This window comes from Nuphar pumila, chromosome 4 (genome assembly GCF_984573655.1).
Source record: "Nuphar pumila chromosome 4, dmNupPumi1.hap1.1, whole genome shotgun sequence".
NCBI lineage: Eukaryota > Viridiplantae > Streptophyta > Magnoliopsida > Nymphaeales > Nymphaeaceae > Nuphar > Nuphar pumila.
Genome location: NC_143252.1, coordinates 37518942 through 37535939, shown reverse-complemented (window position 1 = coordinate 37535939; position 16998 = coordinate 37518942). Strand labels below are relative to the sequence as shown.

General features: G+C 43.7%; 1 protein-coding gene across 1 annotated transcript; it reads left to right on the top strand.

Annotated features, from left to right (window-relative positions):
- Positions 1-3402: 3402 nt before the first annotated feature.
- LOC149840027 (uncharacterized) lies at positions 3403-4501 on the top strand. Its single transcript, XM_090004976.1, has 2 exons — positions 3403-3494; positions 4024-4501. The coding sequence occupies exons 1-2, from the start codon at positions 3403-3405 to the stop codon at positions 4499-4501; spliced, it is 570 nt and encodes a 189-aa protein (XP_089861102.1).
- Positions 4502-16998: the final 12497 nt, after the last annotated feature.

Genomic DNA, 16998 nt, shown 5'->3' with positions numbered 1-16998 from the left:
TCACAACGAGGGTGAACAAAAGAAAGCTCAACGCATTTACTTCATTCACAATTTTGCCCGCAGGCTATTACAGTTCAAGTATACAGGCTGCTCATTCGGGGTATTGATTCACCTGAACCGGGCAGCTTACATCAGACTCAACAAAAGCAAAACAGACTATAAGCGCAACTGTACAATGTAAGTCGCAAGAGAACATGCTCCCCCCTTCAAATCATGCGCCGTCCTCGGCGCCATCTGTTTCGTGGTAAGCTCTGACTTCAGCCGGGTAGCGACTGTTCATTCAAAATGCAGGCTCCCATGTTGGTTCCGCTGTTTCCTCCGACTGCACCAAGTATTTCTTCGCCTCCCCCAAGTAGTTGACTTTGTGGCGAAGGATCTGACTGAGGTGCTTTTTGGCCTATTGTGCTGCCGGGGCCCTCTGCATAATGGGAGCGCGTTGTGGCACACTGCGTTCCGGGTCTCCATCATCCGGATGGAACTGCTTGAGGTTGCACACGTGAAACATCGGGTGCACCTTGAAGTCTGGGGGCAACTCCAACTTGTATGTCAGCTTTCCCACCTTCTTTGTGATGGTGAAGGGTCCTTCATACTTTCTGAGCAGTCCGCGGTGTCGCCTGCGGAAGATTCCTATACGACCAGGATATAACTTCACCAACACTTGGTCTCCAACTTGGAACCCCGCGGGCCGACAATGTTTGTCCGCCCACTTCTTCATTCTCTTTGGTGCCTTGTGTAAGAATGCCTTTGCCAACTCATTCTGCTCGTGTCAGTCGTGAACAAACTGATAGGCGAAGGATGACCTTCCATTTTCTTGTGCGGCAAGAGTGTGCGGGGTCAGTGGCTGCTGCCCTGTTGCTATCTCAAACGGGTTGTGGCCTGAAGACTCGCTCTTCTGCAGATTATAAAAAAACTGTGCCACATCAAGGAGCTTTACCCAATTTTTCTGATTGGCACTAACAAAGTGCCTAAGGTACTGCTCAAGTATCCCGTTGATACGCTCTGTTTGCCCATTTGTCTGCGGATGAAAGCTTGTTGAAAATAGCAAATCAGAGCCAAGTAGTCAAAATACTTCACGCCAGAACTTTTCCGTGAAACGAGCATCACGATCACTCACAATACTCTTTGGTATGCCCCATTGCTTCACCACATGCTTTACGAACAACTCTGCAGTCTTCTCTACAGGGCACTTCTTGGAAGCTGGGATGAAGGTGACATACTTTGAGAAACGATCCACCACAAGCAAAATAGAACTGAGGCCCTCTACCTTTGGCAGACTAACAATAAAGTCCATGGAGATACTATCCCAAGGACGTTCTGGAATTGGTAGAGGTTCAAGGAGACCGACAACCATCTGGTTTGTACCCTTATCTTGTTGGTAGATAATGCATGTCTACATATACCCCTCAACGTCGTCTCTCATCTGCGGCCAATAGTAGCCGCGCTCAAGGAGTGCTAAGGTCCGCTCCTGACCAGGATGACCGGCTCATAGTCTATCATGGCACTTCTTAAGTAGTTTTCGGCGAAGGCTTCTCCACCGCGGCACAAAGATGTGTCCCCCTTTTGTTACAAGGAGGCCATCCTGTAGCCAAAATCGCCGAGTCTTTCCTGCCTGCACCAGAGAAACAAGGTGTTGTGTGGTCGGATCCTACTGCGTACCTTTGCAGATGCGGCTCAGCAATGCACCCTCCAAGTGCACTTCAGAAGGCTCCACGCGCACAACTGCCAGTTCATCCATACGGCTCAGGGCATCCGCCACAATATTGGTCTTTCCAACCTTGTACTCCAAGGCAAATTTGAACTCAGCCAAAAACATCTACCATCGAGCTTGTTTAGGCGTTAACTTCTTCTACGTCTGAAAATAGCTTGTGGCCACATTGTCCGTCTTGACTATGAACTCAACACCCAAAAGGTAGTGCCGCCAGGTCCTGAGGAAACACAATGGCGATCATCTCACGTTCATACACTGTGTAACGCCTCTCTGCATCTTTTAGCTTGCGACTCTCATATGTGATCGGATGGCCATCTTGCATAATAACTCCGCCAATGGCAAAGTCTGAGGCATCCGTGTGGACTTCAAAGGGTCTCGAATGATCAGGCAGTCGCAACACTGACTCCCTCACTAAGGCTTTCTTCAAGCCATCAAAGGCATCTTGGCACGCTCCTGTCCAGAGCCATACCTGATTCTTCTTTAACAAATCTGTGAGGGGCGCAACAATGAGGTAATAGCCTTCGATGAAAGGTCGATAATAGTTTGCCAAACCGAGAAATGACCGCAATTCTGGCACTTTGCTTGACGAAACCCATTCCTGGATGACCCTTATCTTCTGCCCATCCATACGCAGCACACCATGCCCCACAACGTGGCCAAGGAAGCTGATCTCCTCCTGCTCGAAGAGACACTTCTCTCATTTGACACAGAGGTCATTCTCCTTCAGCACCTGAAACATTGTTTACAAGTGCCTGACATGTTCCTCCATGTTGCTGTTGTAGATTACGATATCATCCAGGTAGACTACCACAAACTTGTCTAAGTAAGGGTAGAAGATCTGGTTCATTAAAGTCGTGAACGTGGCTGGAACATTTGTCAACCTGAATGACATTACTAGAAATTCGTAAGCACCATAACGGGTGACACAAGTTGTCTTCGGCTCATCACCTTCAGTAATCCTCATCTGCCAATAACCCGATCGCAGATCTAGCTTGAAAAAGATACAGGCACTGCCTAGCTGATCGAACAAGTCCGCTATCAGTGGCAATGAGTACTTGTTCTTCACCGTGACCTTGTTCAAAGCACGATAATCCACATATAACCGTTTGGAGCCATCATGTTTCATCTAAAAAAGGACTGAGGCACCAAATGAGGCTTTTGATGGACGAACAATGCCTGCGTCCAACATTTCATCTAGTTGCCTGCGCAGCTCCTTCAGCTTAGCTGACCCTATACGGTATGGAACTATTGCGGGAGGCTTCGCTCCCGGGGTCAACTCAATCTTGTGGTCGACCTCACGTCTTGGTGGAAGACGCTTCGATAATTCCGGAGGCATCACCCTCCGAAACTCCTCCAATAGTGGGGCTAGGGTCGGCGACACTGCTGCTTCTACCTTCCCTTCTTCTGCGCGCACTGTAACTAAGAATGTTTGTTCCCCATGCTTGACGCCCTTCTTCAGCTGCACTGCTGATAACACCGAAGACTTGCCTTTCTGCGTAAGGCACTGCACTGTGTGGGACAGGTCTGACCCCATGATCGTCAACATATTAAACTTTGGCAACATCATAACATTTTGGCTTCGTAGAAACTTCATACCCAAAATCACCTTGAAATCGTCCAGGGGCACCACAGAGAAGTTGGCTTTGCCGACCCAACTCCCCACTTGAGTAGCCACATCTCTTGCTTCACCAAGGATGGGCTTGGCCTCAGAGTTTACCGTCTTTATGGTCCTCTGTTTTGGCCCAGGCTTCAAGCCCAACCGTTCTGCCTCTTTCCGTGAGACAAAGTTATGTGTGGCCCAAGAATCTATCATTGCTGAAGTAGACTTTCCATTCATAATGACTTCCAAGTATATAAGTTTCTTACTGACCTACATGTTCTTAGCTGCGCAACTTCTAGCCGCATTAATCGATCGCACACTACAAGAAACCTATGGATTAGCGACGACCTAAATTCGTCGCTAATCCAACGCTAATCCGTCGCTAAACAGTTTAGCGACGGATTAGCATCAGATTAGCGACAGAAAACTTTCATCATGATTTTTTCGACGCTAAGTAGTGCCAGAACTTATCCGTCGCTACTTTCGTCGCTAATTTGCGACGGATTAGCAACGAATATGATCCATCGCGAGTCATTTGCTATTTTAAATTAGCGATGGATCATATCCGTCGTTAAATTTTTAAAAAAAAATTAAAAAAAATTGCTCGTTGCCGGCGCGTTCTCCGGCAAGAAGCAATTTTTTTTTCACAACCGGCGCGTTCCGGCGTCGGGACGCTCTTCCCCTAACAATCGTGATGAACCGGCGCTGCCTCCAGTTGCATCTTCCTCACCCTCTCCCTCCGCCTCTTCCCTTCACTCTACGACTTCTTCATCCTCCTCCTCCATGTGACCACCATCGTTGCTGCCATATTTGGCTGCGCGTCGGCCACCAGCGCTGCCTCGCACACGCGCTGGTACACCTCCCACATGGTGTCAACCGTGCTGATGGCCATATTTGAGGGGTCGGTGTCGGTGCTCATCTTCACGCGGACGGGAGACTTCCTGCAGTCCCTCAAGTCGTACGTCAGAGAAGACGACACAGAGGTGATACTCAACCTCGCGGGGGGTCTCTGCGTGCTCATATTTTGCTTGGAGTGGGTGGTGCTGTGCTTGGCATTCATAATGCGCTACAACGCCTATGTTGTTGAACCGGCGCGTTCCGGCGTCGGCGACTCTGACAGGCTCCAGTGGCTCCCCAACAGCAGCCTCCTCTTCGTCGCCACTCTCTTCGACTCCGGCAAGCTCCAGGTTTAAATCGAACGGGAGGAAAAAACAAAGGGAGAAAAAATTTTGAACGGAGGGAGGGAAAATTTCGCGCCTCAGGTGGGACGAAAATTAGCGACGGAATTAGCATTTTTTTGTAGTGTTTTGGCGACGAAAAATTGTTATTGCTAATCCCTCGCTAATTAGCGACAACTTTAGCGACAGAGATATTTCCATCGCTAATTTTGCAAATATTGCAAACGTTAGCGACAAATAGTTTTCGCTCGCTAATTCGTCGCAAATTGGCGACAGAAAAAATCTGTCACAAATTTCCGTCGCTAAGTAGCATTTTTCTTGTGGTGGCATGACCCCCATCCTTGGTTGCATCGCTTCAGTGTCACTGCATTCAGTATCACTGCATTCTTTCTATGCAGCATTGACTTGCTCGTCGTCCTTTACGAGGCACTTTGGGCACTGCCTGGCGATATGTCTATCGCTACAGAACCAGCATGTCACAACCGCACCCTTGTTGATGTTGTTATGCTTTGTGAAGTTCTGTTTCTTCTCAGATTGATGGCGTGTCGACGCCTCACCTTTATCATTGCGCTGCTCATCCTTCTTGCCTCTGTGGTTAGGCTTCTTCCCAACTTTGGTTGATGGGGTGAAAGGCTTGCGCTGAGTGTCAACTAAGTGCTCGACTGCCACATATGCATCTTCCAAAATACGGGGGTTGCTCCTTTCCACTTCAGACTGTGCCCATGGCTGAAGTCTCACAATGAACCAGTTGAGCATATCGTCTTCTGACATGTTAGGTATCTCTAACATAAGCTTCTGGAACGTTCTAACATAGTCTTGCAATGAACCAGAGTGTTTGAGCTCATGAACCATCCGGTACGCCTGCCTCTGCGCATTTCTTGGCATAAAATAGTTGCACAACTCCATTTTGAATTCGTCAAAGGTGTCTATCACACATTAACCCCTCTCCATGTCGCTGCGCTTTCGCCTCCACCAAGCGATAGCATCTCTATCAAGTAAGGCCGCTGCAGCCTTAATCCTCAGATCTTCAAGGGTCACATTCTGGATATCCAAGTAGTCTTCTACTTGGAACAAGAAGTTCTCAATGGCCTTGCTGTCACGAGAACCATTGAATTTCGCGGGTCTTGGCACATCAATCCTTGATGACCTCTCACCATTTCCGCCATTTAGGGTCACCGTCCGCTGCAACGTACAGTTCTTCAACTGAAGCTCCCCTACTTCAGTCTACAAGTCGGTCACTGTAGTCGTCAACGAAGTGACCTGCCCCATTAGTAAGTTTACCTGCTCTGGCAGGCTTGCCACCACATCATTCAGTCCACTGAATGATTCGCATGCGCGTGAAATCACTTCCTCATGCGAAGTCACATCTTCCATCAGCTTGTTAACAGTTGCAGCCAACTCTTCTTGGCCCCGAAGTGAACCCATCTCATCAGCTTCAACAACTGCCTTGCCTTTGGTGTTGCGCAAATTTTGATAAGGCACCACGATGTCTTGCTCACAAATCGCAGTCTGTCGGCGTGTCTGTCGACACTGACTCCGAAGTCCCTTCCTTAGCACGAGAACGGGATCTAGTACCACTTGTCACGGGCCTATTTCCTTCAATGGGCCAGCGCGGCGCGACGATCCTTCCCCACCGCCACAAGCCTACTTGTCAGCTCGCTTGCCGATCGCGGAAGCTTGTAATCAGAGTGCAAGAGAGCAAGAGAGAATAGAGGGAGAGAAATTGCAATCACAAGAAGCAATCACAACGAGGGTGAACAAAAGAAAGCTCAACGCATTTACTTCATTCACAATTTTGCCCGCAGGCTATTACAGTTCAAGTATACGGGCTGCCCCTTCAGGGTATTGATTCACCTGAACCGGGCAACTTACATCAGACTCAACAAAAGCAAAACAGACTCTAAGCGCAACTGTACAATGTAAGTTGTAAGGGAACACTTTCATTCTCTCTTATTTCTTATTAATTACTTTCTCTCTATGTGATTATAGCAAAGAAGTAAAACACATTCAAAATGGTTTATTAATGTTGCAATTATTAAAAGCTCATGCCGAAAAAGGAGAACCACTTATTATTGGTGGAAGGGAGAGGCTTTAATGAATGTGGTGGAAACCAAGTACGGGTCAAGAGAAAGAGAGAGAATTCCAATAACATTGTCAAAATAGAAGACCCCTGAACCAACGAGAGTTGGACTCAGGACTAGATGAAGAAACAAAGCATAAAAAAAACAAAAACAAAAAGAGTTAAGCTTAAACAATCGCAACCAGCAAACCATGCAGCCCCCCACTCCCCCACCAAATGCGAATGGCAGAAAGGACATCATAGTTGATCTGGTGCACCAGCATCGTCAAGACTACACGCTCACCCCTATAAATCATGTCATTTCGTGTAGTCCAAATTAGGGATGGCAGTGGACCGGGGCGGGGGTGGAAGACAAGGTTTCCACCCCCGTCCCGTCTAAAAAATTTAACCTCCATCCCCGATCCATCCCCATGGCGGGGGGGGGGGAGACTTTGGATCTCCACCCCGCCCTGTCTCAAAATAATTATCCCCATTCCCGCCCTCGACCCCTAACAAGAATACATAAATAAATAAATAAATTTTCAAAAATGACACAAACATACAACCCTTACTCGAACGCCACATCATCCAAACAACAAATCAAACCCGATCGCAACTGTCATTTCCAAGGCATTAAATCAAGCCCAAAAATGCACAAAATTTTGAAAAAAAAAACAAAACTATCAAAAACGCCAAAAATGCCGTCAAATTAGCCAAAACACCACGCATACAGAAATCAAAACCCTAAAACCCCCTCAAAATAACCTGATTTCTCTCAAAATCTCATTCCATACACCAAATCAGGCATTCACAAAACAAATAACCAAAAATACATAATATATATAATAACAATAAAAAAAAAGAAAAAGAAAAATCATACTTGTAAAAGAAGTCCAAAACCTAGCTCGATCGGTTACCGTCGATGATGAAAACTCCACAAAGAAAAAGGGAGGAAACTCCTTTTCCTCGACAGGAAGAGGGGGTGATTCCTTCACTAAGAGCGAGAAATTGGTGGGAGGTGGAAGCATTATGAAGGGTCGAACCGATGGAATTAAGGAAAAAGAATTGAATGAGGGGAGTGGAAATGCCATCACGAGAAGCGAACACCTCTCTTTCTTCTTTTTCACAAAGAGGAGGCAAATGCGACAAAGGGAGTCTCTCTCTCTCTCTCTCTCTCTCTCCTCTGGGCAGCGAGTCGATGACTGACTCCGTTTTTTGACTAATACGATTTAGGGTTAGTTAGTATATATAAATATGGTTTATTTGTAATTTTATTACTTAGGTTAGGGTATTTTAGTAATATTATTAACGGGGATGGGGTAGGGCGGGAGAAAGTGTAAGTCCATCCCTGCCTCCATCCCCGCACGAGGATGAATTATAACCTTCATCCCCGCCTCTATCCCCGTTTTATGCCCTTCATCCCGGTCCAAATGGGGCATGGGCCTGTTTTCCCCTGGTCCACTGCCATCCCTAGTCCAAATCACCCACCACAGGGTAAACAGCCATGTTCTCCAGATGAATCTCCATTTTTTATACGCCTTATTTGTACGGGACCCTGAATGAGATCTTTGAAAATGGAGTCATTTCTAACTTGCACCTCAGGTACTGTCCACGTAGCCTAAAGCATTTCTTGCGTAATGGGGCAGTACCAATTAAGGTGCTCCATGGATTCTTCTTGCGACCCACACAACATGCATTTACTGGCCAATTGAAAGCCTCATTGTTTCAGGTTGACTTGGGTCTGTACACGATCATGCAATATAAGTCATGCCAAGATCCTAGATCATGGAGTGGGGCCATTTTCCCATAGTTGATCCTTGGGAAACCAATCGACTCCAGGAGGATGCAGCAATCCATAAACCTTAGCAATGGTAACTGCGTCAGATGTGTCCCTTGCCCATTCAAAGAAATCTGGTGAAGTCCCCCTGAAATGCCTGCATTGAGTGAGGACCCACTTCCATGCTTTTTATAAATGAGAACTCGGCATGCACATCATATTCAGACAATCGATTAAATCACCTTGATGAAGGTGATATTTGCATCTAAGAAAAATAGCCCAGGGATCCGAGGATGACTCCAAATCAGCCCACCATTTGAGAATATTGGCCATATTTCTGAGCTTAAGGTTCGGAACGCCCAAGCCTCCTCACTGCACATATTGTGTTATCAATGGCCATGCAATTATGTGCTTCTTCTTGCCGTCAATACATCCGTTCCATAGAAAGTTTTTTAAAACCTTATTAATCTCTTTGACAATCGAAGAAGGCATCTACAACATCGTTAAAAAATAAGAAGGCAACGAGGAAAACACATACTTTATCATTGTAACCCGGCCTACTATGGACAGATATCTGGCCCTCCAAGAGCTTAATTGACGATGAATTGTTTCAATAACTTTTGTCTACGTTGGGGCACGCAACTGAGCTACTTGTAACGACAACCCCAGGTAGATGGTCGGAAACTCCTCCATCGGACAACCAAAAATCATAGATGCTCTCACTCGAGAGACTCTATCGACGTTGAAAAGATAGATGAAACTTTCCCTTTCATTGATGTGCAACCCTAAGATAGTAGCAAAAATCTTTAGAATGAGAAGCATCATGGTCATATGTGATAAAGAAGCTTCTCTAAAAATGATAATATCATCTGCAAACTGAACACATGCTCAGAAAAACCATCGAAGGGAAGGGGGTTCAGAAGTCCTACTTCGACGACTCTGTGCATAAAAATGACAAGCCCCTCGGCTGCAATATTAAAAAGCAATGGTGATAAGGGGCACCCTTGTCGTAGTCCGTGCTCCACCGGAAATGACCCTCTCCTTTTGCCATTTACCACTATCACTGCTTCATCCTTAGAGATAATATCTTTGATCCATCGTTGCCATCTTTGCTCAAATCGCATAACTTCTAGAGTCCAAAAGAAATAGGCCCATGACACTGAATCGAAGGCCCTGCAAATATCAAGCTTTAACATATAAAAAGGCCTTCGACTACACTGCATAGAATGCGCCACCTCAGATGCAATGATGTAGCCATGCATGATGCTTCTAGCTGGGATGAAGGCGAGCTGGGTGTGGGAAATAAGAGATGAGATAATGCCTTTCAGTCTCGCTGACAATACCTTAGCAATGATCCTTCTTAAAGCACCCATTATTGAGATCAGTCTGAAATGTGCTATATTCGTCGATGCATCCTTCTTTGGGACCAGCACCATCATGAATCGATGGTAATCAAAGGGCAATCTTGTGTTCCAGTGAAACTTTGCAAAAAGAGCGTGAAGGTCGTGACTGATTGTCTCCCAGTATAATTTGTAAAAGTCAATCGAGAAATCGTCCAATCCCGGAGATTTGAAATCGGATAGTTTCTTAACAGCCTGCTTGATCTCCTCTAAAGAAAAATGGTACCTGTAATTTTTGAGCTTGGTGAGATGACAAAAAGCGAAAGTGGAGAGTTCCCATATCCCCACCCTCATTGGCAGGAAGTGAGAAAATTTGAGCATAATAATTGCTGATGGCTGGCAACAGTTGATCCCCGGTGAAAGTTCTCCTTTCAATTGATATAGATTGGATTCTGCTCTCACGATAGCGCTCAAATGTTGTTTGATGAAAGAAAGAGGTATTGACATCACCTAATGCCAACCATCGGATCTTTGATCTCTGTCTCCATTTGATCTCCTCCCTAATTCTCTACTCAACGATCTGATTTGTAAGACCCCCCATGCTTTCTTTGATGACCCACTATTGTGTTTCAGGTGCATTGGGGTTAGAGGCCAGGTAATCCTCTAGATTCGATAGCTCTTGTTCCCATCAATTTGACACATAATATGATCGCGACCCTGGATGCCTGACTCCGTCCAGCTTCTTTGAACAGTAGAATTGAATTCAGCATCTCTGACCCACCATTGTTCAAACGAGAAGGGTCTCACCCTTGTGAAACCCATGCCCTAGGTGATGATCAATGTTGCATGATCCAAAATCGTACGTGGCATTGCACTGACCACAATGTCATGAATTTGCTCCATTAAGCTGGCATTTGCCAAAACCAGGTCTAAAATCCTCATACAGGGTTGTAAGCGCTTGCTGGACCAAGTGAAGCATTCTCCAATATGATCAAGTACAAACAAGTTATCATCATCTATGAAAGTTTGAAAACCCCGTATAGATGGATTCAGAGTAACCGGAGCACTAGAGTCATTTCAACTGAGCAAGCTGTTGAAATCTCTTGCGAATAACTGTGGTTGGGGAAAAATCGTAATGATGTGCTGAAGATCATTCCAGAAAGCAGGCCAGAAGGTCGAAGTGACAGGGCCATACACACAAGTGAGAACCACCTCTGAGACTGGATGTGGCAAGGGAAAGTGTATGGATATAGAGAAACACCCCAAATCGACAAGCTGTGCTGGAAGGCCTGGCTTCCATAATGCCAAAATGTCGCCTTTGTGACCTTTTGCTGGCTTGTATGCATGTCCCGTACCTCTCCAAATGGAAGCCACATCTGCAAAGGAGACATACTCCAGCTTAGTCTTGATAATGACTGCAACGTCTGGCCTAGTCTCCTTCAGCCACTGGGATAAGAAGAGCCTTTTCTGCGGGCAATTGAGGCCCCGTAAATTCCAATATATGAGTTTCATGGCTATCAATCTTGAAAGGCCCTTGGCCTTGGGCCTAGAGGATTGTCTCAGAGGTGTGATACAATTGTAAACATCTGCGTTCTGCACCATCTGCTTGGTTCTCCTGAAGTTATTCATGTGTCTCATTGCTGGTTCGACACATTTGTTCATCGTCTCTTCTAAAGCAACAATCTGCTCCTACGACAGACAGACATGCAGTTTCAAGAGCACCTCTCCAATGGGCATCCCCAAAATTCTTTATGCTGCCCTTCCAGATTGGCGTTGAGCGGAGTCGTCCCTCCCCCTCAAACGACTGCAACTCGACTTCGAGTTTGTATCAAACTCCAGAGTAGGAACTCGATTATGAGGCATAGGATATTGATCAGCCCCTGAAGTATGCAGTGTGCTAAAAAAATTTGGCAGAAAGCAAAAGTTTATTATTGTCCTTATAGGGCCAATAGATGTCCGCAGTGAGAGCAATCTAGAGGGCAAAAAGGACAATGTGGTGGCCCTCCCCTCCAAATGTACTTTCAACCCAATATCCATCAAGAAGATTTCAAATACCCCCCTTTCGATCAGTGTCGCATCGTCCTCAAGGACGATGCCGCTGAAGGAGGCCCTTGAGTGTTCAAAAAAGCCCCACTCCCTCAAAGCATGGAAGGCATTTGCATGCGTGCAAAGGAAGTCCATTTGCTCCTCCTCGAAACTCGGCATAGAAATAATGATGCATAACCCCTTAGTATGGCCAAGTTTACTGTTAGTTAAACACCCAGAAGATACGGCGTGGGCCATTGTTGTGGTATGTGGACCTATGACAATACATTTCTGATCACGCGTGTCAACGCAAGGCTCACATGCCCATACAAAGCGGCCAGAGTGCGAAGCGTCAAATGATATGAATGTAGCAGCTAACTTGCTGATTTGTTGTGGCTCGGGTGTTGTGCGTTTAATGATGGCACAATTGGTTCTAGAAAATTGTTGTGCCACGTGAGAGGAGGACGAGTCTGAAATTATGGGTGATTGTGACCGTCGTGCTGTCAAATCATCGTGTCAGCCAATGATCAGAGAAGATGAACCCGGTAAAGATGGTGTCCTTCCGGTCGGAAGCTGGATATTCCGCCATATGGGCACCCAAATGGAGCCCACTCGGAAGGTTGAAACTGGAGCTGCCATTGTCTTGAAGAAACAAAGCTCCTGCAAGTTGCTGAAGAAGACTTTCCTGCGGGACTTGGTGGGTGGCTTATGATGAGCAGATGGTAAAAGAGCAGGAAGGCGAGAGTGACATAAAGCATAGTTGACGGGAGGCCTGCGTCCCTGACGCTGGAATCCACAACGAAAGCAACCTTCCCAAATACGAAAGTTTAAAGATAGACATTCAAAACACCACCAATCCAATCGCCGAGCCATGTGAATCTCTGCCCTCCTGATGATGTTGGCGAAAGATGATTGCCATGGAGAAGGGACAAGTTGCCAGCCTTTGATCAACTCGTCGATGGTAACCCTGAAGAAGAAGGGTGAGTGAAGAATGGTCCCGACGGAGCATGCTCATGCTGCCTCCTTTGGCACATTTCATAGGAACTGTCTAATGTTAGGGAGTGTTAAGGACCGGGACTCCAAGCAAGCTCCGAAAACCTTTGCTAGATGATGAAAGAAGGAAGTAGATAACACGAACGGTAGGTGAACAGGAGCACCATGCCTTCTGAGGCAAAATGATGCTCCCCAATCTTTAAGAGAATGCTCCAAAACTCGCAAGGCATCCTGGTTGGTGGCGCGAGGTTGACGGGAACTGATTCCCCAGAAAGCAAAGCAGGTTATATGTTCCCCCCCCGAACAGGGAAGTTAGCTACATCTCATGATCGGGGGTCCCAAATAGCACCACGTATGTAAGCATGTGCATCTCGTATCCCCATGTTTGTCAGCATTAATTAGCGTTGGAGTTTGATAAGATTGCAAAGACTTAAGTACCCTCTCCTCCATTGGTGCAAAAAAAAATGATGGTTCTTGAAAAGGAGTGGTTGTAAAGACTTAAGTGCCCCGAAGATGATTATTTAAGACCCAGTCTCTGCACTGCAGGATTATCCGAGAAAGAAATCTCCCCTGGAGGAGGCCATGAACATCAACCCTCTCACTCTCTCTCTCCCTTCTATTTTTGCTTCTGTGCACATCCATTAGAAGATCATACATTGCTCCATCAAGCACCGACTGACCTATACATTGACTCTTGTGAAGCCTGATTCAGAGTTTTTACCCTTACAGGAGGAGGGTTTGGGGGCTCCTCCCAGCGTGGGTATCATCATTCAACTAAATGAGTTGTAGATCCTGATTCAGAGTTTTTACCCTTACAAGAGAGGGGTAAAACCTCATCTCACTCTCTCTCCCTTCTCTCTCTACTTCTGTGCACATCCAACAAACGATCCAACATTTCTTCATCAAACACCGACTGACCTGCACACTAACTGTAGCATCGTTCAACTTGATGAGTTGAGGAACCTGATTTAGAGTTTTTGCCCTTACAGGAGGGGGGTTTGGGGGCTCCTCCCAGCATGGGTAGCATCATTCAACTTGAAGAGTTGTGGAGTCTGATTCAAAGTTTTTATCCATTCATATTTTAAGGCATTAGATCTCATTTTTGAACATCCACGCATGTGCAGTTTGCTTTCATCATATTCAGTTGCTTTCTAGATTATACTTTGAATTCTTGTGCATTTTAGATCTATCGATTTGTATGTAACCAGAGCTCATTTTAACTTGAATTTTTTACTGCAACTTCATGATTATGTCTTCATGCTGCTCTTGACCAAAAATCAGATCATTCTGAGTTTGTTTGACTCACTTTAAAAATCGAGATTCAAAACCTGTTATTTTGCACCGTCAGGATTTTAGCAGAATCAGGACCCACTTGCGGAAGTGATTTCTCCCTAACCAGAGATGATTTTTCCGATCCGTAAAAAGGGTTGTTTTCTAAATTGAATCTAGTTTGTTCATACCAAATTTCAGCGATTTCTATGGAATTTTTGTACCAGTTTTGGGTCAAAAACCATAACCCTATCACCCTGTGTCATTTTAACAGCTCAGATTTTGATCCATTTTGTTTGAATTTTATTTTCCTAATGAAAGATCATTTTTCAATTCTGTAAAATGGGTTCTCTTTTTTTATGTGTCTAATTCATCCCTGTAAATTTGCAGATTTTTTCATGGTCAATTACTATTTTATTTTGATTAAATACCAGAACCTTGTATCCAGATTTTATAAATGTTCTGATTTTGGCTCCCATATCATGACTGTTGTAGCACTTCTTCAACAAATCGTTATTTGATTAGCAATATTCTTCAGCAAATTATTGTTATGATTTTTTTGAGTCTCTATTATGATTTGTAGTATTTTTGGGTCTCCAACGAACCTCACAATGATTTATAGTGTTGTTTGATCTTTTAACTATGATTTATAGTGCTTTGGGGTCTCCAAGGAGCCCCACAACGATTTGTAGTGTTTTTTGGTCTTTTAACTATGATTTATAGTGTTTTCGGGTCTCTAACGAGACCCACAGCGATTTATAGTGTTGTTGGACCTCGCTATAGCGATTTGTAGTGTTTCTCGCTAAACACTACAGCGATTTGTGATACAAATCGCTATCTGAATCATTACCAACTTGTCAGGGTCATATCTCCCTAACCAAAGATCGGATTTCAAATCCGTAAAAAATGGTGTCTTTGTTATGAAGTCTAGTTTATTCCTATAAATTTTCAGTGATTTCTATGGTGATTTGATACCCCATTTGGATCTAAAACCAGACCCCTATCAGTCTGCCTTATTTGAGTGACATAGGTTTTTATTTCATTTTGTAAGAGTCATATCTCCCCAACGGAAGATCATTTTTCAAATCCGTAAAAAGGGTTTTCTTCCTCTATGTGTCTAGTTTATATTTGAAAAGTTTTATAACTTTTTATACTCATTTGATATTTCAAACCTGTTAAAAACTGAGACATGTTATAAAATGTTATAAAACTTAAAAAGTTTGAAACTTCCTCTATGTGTCTCGATTTTTAACAAGTTTGAAATATCAAATGAGCATAAAAAGTTATAAAACTTTCCAGATATAAACTAGACACATAGAGGAAGAAAACCCTTTTTACGGATTTGGAAAATGATCTTTCGTTGGGGAGATATGACTCTTACAAAATGAAATAAAAACCTATGTCACTCAAATAAGACAGACTGATAGGTGTCTGGTTTTAGATCCAAATGGGGTATCAAATGACCATATAAATTGCTGAAAATTTACAGGAATAAACTAGACTTCATAACGAAGACACTACTTTTTACGGATTTGAAATCCGATCTCTGGTTAGGGAGATATGACCCTGACAAGTTGGTCCTGATTTGGATAGCGATTTGTATCACAAATCGCTGTAGTGTTTAACGAGAAACACTACAAATCGCTAAACACTACAGCGATTTGTGATACAAATCGCTATCCGAATCAGGACCAACTTGTCAGGGTCATATCTCCCTAACCAGAGATCGAATTTCAAATCCGTAAAAAGTGGTGTCTTCGTTATGAAGTCTAGTTTATTCCTGTAAATTTTCAGCCATTTCTATGGTCATTTGATACCCCATTTGGATCTAAAACCAGACTGATACCCCTATCAGTATGTTTTATTTGAGTGACATAGGTTTTTATTTCATTTTGTAAGAGTCATATCTCCCCAACGGAAGATCATTTTCCAAATCCGTAAAAAGAGTTTTCTTTCTCTATGTGTCTAGTTTATATCTGGAAAGTTTTATAACTTTTTATGCTCATTTGATATTTCAAACCTGTTAAAAATCGAGACACATAGAGGAAGTTTCAAACTTTTTAAGTTTTATAACATTTTATAACATGTCTCAGTTTTTAACAGGTTCGAAATATCAAATGAGCATAAAAAGTTATAAAACTTTCTAGATATAAATTAGACATATAGAGGAAAAAAACCCTTTTTACGGATTTGAAAAATGATCTTCGTTGGGGAGATATGACTCTTACAAAATAAAATAAAAACCTATGTCACTCAAATAAGGCAGACTGATAGGGGTCTGATTTTAGATCCAAATGAGGTATCAAATGACCATAGAAATGGCTGAAAATTTACAAGAATAAACTAGACTTTATAACGAAGACACCACTTTTTACAGATTTGAAATCCGATCTCTGGTTAGGGAGATATGACCCTGACAAGTTGGTCCTGATTCGGATAGCGATTTGTATCACAAATCGCTGAAGTGTTTAGCGATTTGTAGTGTTTCTCGCTAAACACTACAGCGATTTGTGATACAAATCGCTATCCGAATCAGGACCAACTTGTTAGGGTCATATCTCCCTAACTAGAGATCGGATTTCAAATCCGTAAAAAGTAGTGTCTTTGTTATGAAGTCTAGTTTATTCCTGTAAATTTTCAGCCATTTCTATGGTCATTTGATACCCCATTTGGATCTAAAACCAGACCCCTATCAGTCTGTCTTATTTGAGTGACATAGGTTTTTATTTCATTTTGTAAGAGTCATATCTCCCCAACGACAAATCATTTTTCAAATCCGTAAAAAGGGTTTTCTTCCTCTATGTGTCTAGTTTATATTTGAAAAGTGTTATAACTTTTTATACTCATTTGATATTTCAAACCTGTTAAAAATCGAGACACATAGAGGAAGTTTTAAACTTTTTAAGTTTTATAACATTTTATAACATGTCTGAGTTTTAACAGGTTCGAAATATCAAATGAGCATAAAAAATTATAAAACTTTCCAGATATAAACTAGACACATAGAGGAAGAAAACCCTTTTTACGGATTTGAAAAATGATCTTCCGT